Consider the following 10,968-nt stretch of genomic DNA (forward strand, 5'->3'; position numbering starts at 1 on the left):
GGTTTAAGGTTAAAAAAACACATTATTTTCCACATACTGTACATTATTGTTTCTCCTCTATGCCCCGCCTTTCTGAAACGCGTCGATTTTTACAAAGCTCATCGGTCTAAAAAAACGTTAGAACGAGCCGTTTTAGGTAGGCGTGGTTAACTCTTAACTTTTATAAAGAATATCTCTTTGGATTTGAGACTTTAGTCTTTGCAACTTTACAGATCTTCTTTATGCACCAAGAGCTTGTAACACTCCAAAGAGAATGGAAAAATTGAAATCGCATCATATGACCCCTTTAAACTTACATTAAAAAATAAATAAATAAAAAATACATTAAATTTATTATTAACTGATATAATTTTACAACCTCAAATCAGAAGGACGTTTTGTAAAATACAATGAAATCAAGAATCTGTGATTTGTTCATTCTCTTTATCTTTTATTTAATTGACAAAAGTACAAAGAAAAGATTTCCAATGTTTTCATTGACCAACTTAAATGCAATCTGTATATGTAAACAAATTTTGATTTTGATGGCTGCAATACACTCCAGAAAAGTTGGGGCAGAGGCTAAATAAAAGTGAAAAGGTTATAGAATGTCCAAATGAAACTGTTTTGAAACAGTCCACAATAAGCAGGTGAATTGGTAATAGGTGAGGGTCTCATGTTTGGGTATAAAAGGAGCACCTCACTCTTTACAAGCAAAGCTAAATCTTGGCTCATTACTTTGTGACAAATTTTATGAGAGAAGTGTCAAACAAATCAAATATCACATTTCTCAATGTAAAACCGCAAAGAATATAGGTCTGCTTGCAGTCCAGAAAATGTATGACCAGTCATGAAAAGGAGAATCAGACAACGACGACCACAGACAGTTGAGCAGCTGAAGTCTTGTATCAAGCGAGATTGGGCAAACATTTTGCTAAACTTTAACAATTACTATCCTCAATTCCCAAACGATTAAACATTGTAATTAAAAGGAAAGTTGATGAGAGACAGTGTTAAACATGACTTTGTCCCAACTATTTTGGAGTGTGTTGCAGCCATCAAAATTAAAATTTGTTTATATTTACAAACTAAAAAAATTTTGGTCAGTGAAAACATTGGAAATCTTTTCTTTGCACTTTTGTCAATTAAATAAAGGTTAAAAAGAATTAAATAATCACAGAATCTTGACTATTGAATTTTACAAAACGTCCCAACTTTTTCGGATTTGGGGTTGTAATATACCAACCTACTGAAGCATTAAAATGTATTTTGCATTTTCTTTATAATACAGTGACAACCACCAAAAACATAGGTAGCATTAAGAAAGCCACGTGTAAAACCAAAGTTCATCACACACAGTTTTTTTTCCTTCCAAGCGGAGGTAAATACTATTATATAGAAGGGTGTGTGATGTCATACAGCATCATGGTAACACACAACACTAAAACAATGCAATAAACAATTTAACAAAATATATAACCTAAAACGCTAATGTACATAACTGATAAGAAAAAACTAAAAAGAAACATACTTCAACGAAAAACTATCAGATGTGATGTGTCACACAGGGAATTCTGTGAAATTTCCCTTTTGTTTTATTAATTTTTTCACCATATATAGTTAGGGAATTTACTATTAACCAGATATCACTCTTTTACCATAGCATTTTTATAGTCTTTTATCATTTAAATTATGTAAATTTTTTTCTTTGTGTAAAAGTGGGGTCACATTGGCAAAATTTTCAGCAAAATTTGCATTGTCATTGACTTTCTGTTAGTCAGTGTGGTGAATTCACACAAACAGCTTAAACAGGAGCAAAATCTGCATTGGAAACTTTTCTGGATTTCGTCAATCAGTGGTAAATGTGACTGCAACTTCTTCAGTCTTCATATCATTATACAAGAGGAAACGATCCACAAAAAACATTAACATTAGCTTGTTGTGCATTTACTAGGGCTGTTAGTCAATCAATTGAAATTATCTCATCAGGAGCTCAAAGTACTTCTGCAATAAAATAATTTTCCTCAGCACTTAACAAATGTGATCATACATCCGTACAGACCAAAAGGGTACTGGCTGGTGTTTGCATTTCTATGATTGATGGAGTTTAATGTTTTGGTGATATATCAGTTGTTGAGCTTTTATGACAATTAAATTACAAAGAGTAAAAATTACTTTTACTGACAATTTTAAATCACACAACAAACTAAAACACACGAATGCCACTTAACGCATTTAAATCACACAATTAACACATTAACTTTGACAGCCCTAGTATTTACCAAACGTAAAGTTCCTATTTGAACTTACCCCATTATACAAGAGAGAACGAATTGAACTATAAAAAGCACATCTGACCAGCCTTCATAATCAAAAGCCTAGGGGGGGGGAGAAAAAAAAATACATGTATTGATGCATGGAAGGACACACTAAAAGGAAATAATTGCCTAGAGATCCTTCAATAACACAAACAGAGTAATAACATTAGTTAGCCATTCAATTTTAGCGTTATGGAGCTGTTTGTAAGTGAATTTGCAGGTCAAGGTGTTGCATGGTAAAATGTCACACATAACACAGAGAGGAGTTTCCACTTTTTTTTTTTCATAGGCTATCATAGTTGAACTGTAGAGAATGTATTCACGTGGCAAGTAAAAAACAACAGATCCACTCAACCAGTCTAAAAAGAGGTGAAGAACTCACCTGAAAGGAATATACCTAACAAATAACTCCATAAGCTACTACATTCACTCTGCTAGTTACGCTGACTGGTATAATGGCGGCTTTGTGCAAGAAACACACAGCCTCCTGTCCTCTCTCCTTCCTGAAGCAGCGCCTGCCAAATAAACTGGGGCCTCCCTGTGAACACACTGAGCTAAATAAAATGAGGCATTCATGGAGCAGGGCCCTGTCATCCTAACCTCCCAAACAACTGAGCCTTGTGCTCACCGCTTGCTCAAAAAGACCAGGATGTAGCACGCTTACAGAAAATGCAGTTATTTGCATTCAGGCAGGAATAGACGTGCTGAAATTTATGTAATTCAGCTTGCTATGATTTCAAGAGAATTTATGACAAGTGTGCAGTCGTTCCAATTGGCTAATTGCGTGTGTTCTCTGGCAATGCGAGCTCACTGCAGCTGAGCAGATGGTGTGTTCGTGGTTGCCAGATCATCTGTGGGTATGAGGTCTTGTTGAGAGATGGACTCTTAGAAATGACTAGAGTCCTGGGGGTTATTTAAGGCCTGGTATGTGAACACAATATATTATATATAAGTGAGCATTATCAAACTATCTGCTGTATGTGTACTTCTATTTTATTTTAACACATTTTTATTAATGAGCCAATATCCATTGCTAGAGAAAACTATATATAAAATTCAAAAATGTTTCAAAATAAGTACAATAAAATAATAATAATAAATAAACTTACCTTATCCATATCCCCTGTGACATGTGCTAATAGCAGTGTTGGAAAAATCATAAACAAAGCATTGTAATAGAGCAGGCCATACTTTCCCAGCTCCTATAGGACAAAAAAAAAAAAAAAAAAAAAAAAATTGAGGTACAGTAATGCCAAGTCATAATTGCCTCTTCTCTCGCACCCTCTACACTAGCTGCTCTTTTTCTCACAGAGAAACAGATGGTGTCCAAAGTGAGCCAAAGGTCTTTCTTCAGGAAGGGAGCATACGTTTTAACAGGTTGCAAAATTTTGACTTCCGTATTCAAGTTGTCAGTGCTTTAGAGAAATCTGTATTTCCACATAATCCAAGTTCTTCAATGAAAACTGTAACAGTTATAAAACTACTCTCTCTGGAGGCCTCAAATAGAACACACATGACTTCTTTTTTCAGCCCAAGCCAGTGGGGTAATGCAATAAACACTGCTCATGGGTGCCAGCACTCTCAGTTTCATCAAACACAAGTACAGGCATATCTTCTAAATATATTGAAACTGAACCTGTGCTTGAAATGTTAGAACATGCATATGTGAACAAGTTTTGCTCAGACTGGGTACAGTAAAAATGAAAATGTGAAAGCCCCAAAACCAAAGGTTTCTGTTGTGTTCTGATAGAACTGCGAGTAGGATAGCAAAATAAATAGACTTATAACTCAAAAAAGCACAGACAAAATGCTACCTAAATCCATTGTCAAATGGTGAACGACAAATTAAACGATGCAAAGGGAAATAACATTTATGTGTGAATTATTCATGACATTTTCATTAAACAAACAACATAACTAGCAATTCACAAAACCTGGTGATCCATGAGGAGTTGCTTCATTTTGTGCACGCATAGGAAAGCAGTATATCTCAATTAATGACTACAGAGATCAGCTGCTGCTTAAGGGAGCACTCACTGTATTGGAGTAATCTCTATCATGGATGTGTTGCTTTCCTTACCTTAGACTCAAGTTTCTGTTTCACAAAAGCTCCATTGGCAGCAGTTAAGACATCGTTCATTAAAATGAATATGTACCCTTGCAGGTCAAAAGCCAAGTCAGCACTGCACAAGAAATATAAGGGCACTCATCAAACACTGTAAAAAACATATGTGATTAAATGTTTGGACATGGCTGGAATCTTTTCCTCATTCGCAATAAGATAGTGATGTATAATTAACTTCTATGTTGCAACACAGTCTTACAAACAATAACTTTCCTCTCTAAAGCAGTGAATAATTGGCATGTTCTTCAAAGAAAAAGCATCCAAGATAAGGCTGAATTCTATCAAACAATGAGTCACTGGCAACTTTTACCTTGCAGCTACAAAGGCCCCTAGAATCATAGTAAATACTGTCAGCTGAACTGGCCGGGAGAATTTCTTCCTGTAATGAGGGACATAATCAGTGATATATATATATAAGCTATCAGAAACATTACCATAGTAACTGAAGAACGTTCACTTACTTTAACAAGAACACCTCCGCCAGCATTGTAAAGAGAATAGAAAACCTCCTCAACACTGTAAACATTGGCAGGCTGAAGGAAGGAAAAACAAATTAATTAGATACCAATGCATAAAATACAAAACAATAAGGTCGACGTGTGTAAAGCTGTTATGTACTGTATCATACTTAAGTCTTTTTGTCCCAAAGAGTCCTGTTATTTGATTTCCTACATACAGAAGTGGTAGCGGAAATGTCTGCAATTATAAGATAGATAGATATTGAGAAGGCATACAAGAAAGTTGTGAGCAACACTTACAAAGCAGCATTTTTTTTGCAGCCCCACAAGGGTATCTTTTCCCATGTCAACAAAAAAAGACTTGCACCACTGTTCTAGAATAAACGTGTTCTTGGGGAAAGCACACGTGACAACACGCACAAGTTTAAAGAGCCAGCATTCCTCACCTTTCTAGGTATACTACCATCAAACTCAGGGAAGGTGATCAACCGGAGGGCCTTTCCCACCCGTAACACAACAACTGTTGCCAGCATCTGCAGAGGAAAGTCACAATATGTACAAGCCGCTCTGCTCTGTAACGTAATGTGTAAAGCCCAAAATATGGAGAGTGAGAAAAACTTTTATCTGACGAAAGAAAACCCACCTGACCAATGCCAACACATATCGAAGAGGGGAACCTGTTTGGAAAAGATTTCTTTTTAGCAAAGACTGAAAGCACAAAGTTTTGTTTACATGTTTCTTTTCATTATCATTACCGTTGATTGCTATTATAAAATGAACCATCATATGCAATGTATTGTGAGATATTTTATATTATTATTCTACATCCCTGACTCACTTTAGTCCATACAAAACACATTTTATTTTTTACAATTACACTATTTACACAGTTTCAGGCTTCTTGCACTTAAAAGAAAAACAAAAAACAAAAGCAAAATCTGGATAATCATCATTTTAAATACTTAAACCAGGTAGTAGCTCACTACGCGTACAAAAATGGGATGTGGTGGTGGTACAAAAGTAAAGAGATGGTGCAAGACGGTAATAACATTATATACCGTTACATATAAACCGTTACTGAATGAGTACCAGTTCCATGCACCATTGTGTTAACATGGTACTCCAAAGTACTTAAAGAATACTATAGTATCACAATGGTACATGTGCACTTTTTTTGTTTAAAAAGTCTCACACTAGATGTTCAAATGAGCTCACTGAGATCAACGGCCTTCCGTACCACAACTGATAACGTTACTGCTGCAATAATTAAGTTGCCAACTATCCCAAGTATTCTGCATCAAGCGCTCACAAAATACAGAGTATGTAACTCCAGTAAAAAGTCTTCTTACCTGTAATTTGTCAGGACGCTCTTGTTCACTACAACTATAAGGAAAGAGCTGATTCCATAAAAGCCCGCAGCTGAAAGTTTGAAGAGTACCGTCAACGTTTGGTCCGCCATCCCAGCCGCTTCATTCCTTAGCTTACATTGCTTCTTTCTGAACGCAGCGCCTTTCTTCCTCCCCACGTTGACGCCTCTGAACTTCCGCCATGTTTACAGAGCTACGTTATGTGACGACAACATTTCTAATTTACATACGTAAGCGCGGTGCTCTCTGTCGCCACCCTGCGGCAGCCGACTGCAAGAGATTTACTCACAGAGCGACGTAACTTTCATACAGGATTTTTTTTTTTACCTCAAATTCTTAGACTTTTTTTAATTCAACAGTTTAACATTGTCCATTAGCATATCAAAACAGATTTTATTTTTGCATAAAGTAGCACAAAATGTTTTCAGATAACTGTTACATATATTCAACTAAAATCACACTAATATCAAACTAACATTAACTTTTAGGTACATTGTATTTTAAATAACATATCAAACCCAGTGAAACATGGACCAATGAAATGCACAAGAATCTTCCTGATTGTTTTTATTATTATTATTGTTTTATTTTATTTTATCATTTTATTATTATATTTTTTTTTCTGTTGTGAAGAACATGCAGCGCTCCCCTGTGGTGTCCCAGCATGCATAGGTGCTTTTTTTCAGGGTCCTGGAGGGCAAGCGTGCTCTCTGGATAGAAGAGATGGGTGCATGTCTCAGAAAACTCAAGAGTTTGAGTTTTAATTGTGCATTCACCAGCGGTCCAGCGCGCTCGAAAAGTGTGGTGAGCTTTGAGCGAGGCGAGCCATTCCTGTCGCGAGGCTGATGGCAAAATGTGCGATCTATTTCAATTTTATTGAGAAATTGCCACTTTAAAAAGCTATGGAAAAAGTCGAACATTGTCTAAAAAAGGCACATAAACTAAAAAACTAAAAAAGCTTAAAGATAACATAATCTTGCACCAGCACTAACATATATTAAAATCTTTTTAAACTACTCATGACCACCTTTAATATAATTTATCACGTTTTATTGTAGGCTTATTTGTTGTGGTAGAATTTGTAATAGATAAGGGAATATATTTTTTATATTACAACGGACTGTGGTATGTTGTTTCTAAATGTGCAGGACAGGCTGTTGTTTTTCATAACAAATGCTACAAAAAAGTCATTATTGGCCTTGTAATGAATAGGCTAGCCTTATTATAACAAATGCTACAGTTAAGAACTATGGTATACATTTTCATAAGAGCAAGTCAGAATCGACAGCCATGTGTAAAATAGGTTCTAATGATGAGTGATGGAAAAACCTGGCCTTCACATATTCCAAGAGTTAGCATAGATTAAATCCTTAAGAGCCTGATGAACTGTTAAGGAGTATGAAATAAACAATATCTATATAAGAAAATGTTAAGTTAGATTGACTTCCCATAGCATGCTGAATTAGAACATGTACAAATATAGCCTATAAGTGCCTAAATAATATAAAATACATTAGGCCTATATCCTATGTAAACAAATGTAATTGTTAACTAGGCTATTACTTTATTGCAGTTATGTTATCAACCAACTTTGCATGTGTGGATAGCACAAAAGACCATTTTACAGAAATAAACATAAGCAAACAAACAAATAAATAAACCTTTTGAGGGAGTCTTGACATATTAGTGCAGCCAATCAAATTTGATGACCAGAACTAACTATTGATCGATATAGCAACATAGCACCTTGGAGGACCACGCCCCCTTTCAGACTCAAAGACCAAAATTATGCATTGCTATATACTTATTATTTTGGGGTTATTATGTTTATAATGCTATTATCAGTGTTGGGGGAAGTTACTTTTAAAAGTAATGCATTACAATACTGCGTTACTCCCTAAAAAGTAACTAATTACGTTACTTAGTTACTTTTTATGGAAAGTAATGCGTTATATTACTTTTGCGTTAATTTCACGTTACTTTTTAAATATGAACAGGGCTTGATTGTTTTTAATATAAGAAGTTCTATTTATAGCAAATGTAAAAGCCCTTTCACACCAAAAAGTGTAATGAATAAACCTCAGGCTGAAGCAAAAGTAAATTCACGTCTGTACAGTAGAACGCAGGAGAAGAAACACTCTTCAGCAATAAAAAAACAATGAAGCACAATTGTTAGTTTATCTAAAGTCATTTTTGCTTATTAGTATGGTTGAACTGGATCATCAAAGGTCAGCAGCAAAAATATTGGTTAATAAAATGGGATTAGATACATTTGTGTTATTTAACATATTTAATTATTGCAGGTTTGCGTCATATTCTGAGTTTGCATTTCACTGTTTTAATTCATTTTGATGAATACTAAATCTGTTTTTTGATGAAAAATGAATGAAAAATGTGGGATGAATTAATGCACATTCACATTTAGTCTAGATAGAACTACAGTAACATCATGTTCACACAGCGCACACAACTCCTCTGCACTTCCGATTTCTCCCAATATGGAGACAGGAGACTTGTCAGTCAATAAATGGGAAAACACTTTTTGAAAAAGTAACTCAGATATTTTCTGTAAATTCAAAAAGTAATGCGTTACTTTACTAGTTACTTGAAAAACTGTTTTTTGATGAAAAATGAATGAAAAATGTGGGATGAATTAATGCACATTCACATTTAGTCTAGATAGAACTACAGTAACATCATGTTCACACAGCGCACACAACTCCTCTGCACTTCCGATTTCTCCCAATATGGAGACAGGAGACTTGTCAGTCAATAAATGGGAAAACACTTTTTGAAAAAGTAACTCAGATATTTTCTGTAAATTCAAAAAGTAATGCGTTACTTTACTAGTTACTTGAAAAAAAGTAATCTGATTACGTAACTCGCGTTACTTGTAATGCGTTACCCCCAACACTGGCTATTATTAAATTCATTTGATTTTGTTTTGTGTAGTTTGCAAATTAAATAAAAACAAGAATAACAACACACACACATAAAAATTTTATTTCATCAATTTTCAATATTTTCAATATAACTGTGACAACCTAAAATGATTATTAGCCCACATTTTATATCACCAATTAATACATGTAATACATGTACCATTTTCTAGGTAGATTAACAGTTCAAAGAAGCAGGTGCTGACTGTTTTTCTAAAAAATGAATTGAGGTCAAAAGACCACATTCTGTGCACGCTGGATGTTTTTATGTTACAAAATGAGGACAGATATATGATTAAGTTGCTTTTTTAACTCTTTCTCTTTGATGCTATTTAATGTGATATCTGATCTGATATCTGATAAATCATCCATTTAATAAATAGGTATATGAATCTTTCTCATCACTTCAAATGATCCTAAAGTAGTCTAACAGAGGTTCTTTAAAGATAGATGACCCCTGAGATAAAGTCATAGGTCAGCAACTGTCTAATCAAATGCTTTGAAGTGACAAAGGATATGAGTAACTATTGGGAGAGTTTTTTGTGATTAACACAAAACAAGTGTGCATATTTTAATATGTCTATTCATGTTCACAAAAGAAAAAGTTATTAAGGTAAATTTATTAAGTTTAACATACAGTACAAAATAATGAGATATTTTAATGTCTTTCTTTCTTTCCTCCTTTCTTCATTTATTTAAAACTTGTGGTCTGTCTTTGTGGTTTAGACGTGTCAGTTTCACACAAACTGTAATTGTGGGACTGACACTAACCTCATTGTTTTCTTTTGTTTTGTTCATTTTTCAGTTTCCACACCTTTACGGTAAATAACTTGATCCCACTGTTTATGAAGAGCTTATCATTTTTATTTATTATTATTATTATTATAAATGCCTCTTCTTATTAATCTACTGTTAGTGCATTCTTTGTATTACTCCTCAGATTCACCTTATCTATGTCAGTTGGTTTTCCCCAGAAACACTTTGAAGATTGAGATGGAAAGTAAGTTTTAAAGAGATCAAAAATCTGGGGCAGGCAGGAAGGCTGTTCTGTGGTGTTGTTTTCACACGCTGAGCACATGTGAGTCTGATTCAGTCTGATTTCGTTGTTCCAGCGCCTCACATTTTTAGCTGTCTTTAGTATGTTTAAGTATATGTTTACTATATATCAACAGAGCTAGTTTGTGTGTAAAATGTATGTTTAATGAGAGGCATTACATCAGGCTTCATGAGGAAGTTTTACTGAATTAATGAGTATTGTTCTCTTCCTCCACTGGTTTTCACATCCTCCTAACATCAAATGTGCCTTATGTCAAGTTGTCAGCCCTGTGGATCAAGCTAGTGAACATCTATGATGGAAACAGCAGAGGAGTCCAAACTGAGGAGAAATCACTGTTCTAAGTGCAATAGAAAAGGTTTGTTTGGTTTTCACCTTTTCTGCAATGACATGTGCCCTTCTTCTACTGCCATTTGATGTATCATATCTTACTGAAGTACGTATTTTTCAGTTTTGGATTTGAATTAACACGATTCTTTAACCCTTGTGCGACCTTTTGGACATTTTTGTCCTTTTCAGTTTTGTTTTTTTGATAATTTTGCCTGTGTTATTGCCAACTGCATAAATTTTGGCACAGGTGTGTATTTTTATTGGAATTTTACTATTTCACTTCCATTTCCTTTAATAAATCTGTTTTGCACTAGGTACAAAAAATTGTACCTCTCAGGACCTTAAGGACAAAAATGTCCCCATTGAAACCCATTAAAACTGCTATTTTTAATCGCAGT

General features: G+C 34.6%; 1 protein-coding gene across 1 annotated transcript in view; it reads right to left on the reverse strand.

Moving 5' to 3' along the window:
• Positions 1 to 6,432, reverse strand: part of LOC107758361 (UDP-N-acetylglucosamine/UDP-glucose/GDP-mannose transporter-like) — a gene marked incomplete at its 5' end in the record, with an annotated part of 8,936 nt that extends 2,504 nt beyond the window's left edge. The window contains 9 exons of the mRNA XM_016576075.1: positions 2,290 to 2,357; positions 3,407 to 3,499; positions 4,378 to 4,480; positions 4,733 to 4,801; positions 4,884 to 4,955; positions 5,051 to 5,118; positions 5,327 to 5,413; positions 5,524 to 5,557; positions 6,230 to 6,432. Coding sequence (XP_016431561.1) covers positions 2,290 to 2,357; positions 3,407 to 3,499; positions 4,378 to 4,480; positions 4,733 to 4,801; positions 4,884 to 4,955; positions 5,051 to 5,118; positions 5,327 to 5,413; positions 5,524 to 5,557; positions 6,230 to 6,432 — 797 coding nt within the window. The remainder of the gene's footprint in view (positions 1 to 2,289; positions 2,358 to 3,406; positions 3,500 to 4,377; positions 4,481 to 4,732; positions 4,802 to 4,883; positions 4,956 to 5,050; positions 5,119 to 5,326; positions 5,414 to 5,523; positions 5,558 to 6,229) is intronic.
• Between the last annotated feature and the right edge of the window lie 4,536 nt (positions 6,433 to 10,968).

Source organism: Sinocyclocheilus rhinocerous, unplaced genomic scaffold, assembly GCF_001515625.1.
Source record: "Sinocyclocheilus rhinocerous isolate Xijiao unplaced genomic scaffold, SAMN03320098_v1.1 scaffold2790, whole genome shotgun sequence".
Classification (NCBI taxonomy): domain Eukaryota; kingdom Metazoa; phylum Chordata; class Actinopteri; order Cypriniformes; family Cyprinidae; genus Sinocyclocheilus; species Sinocyclocheilus rhinocerous.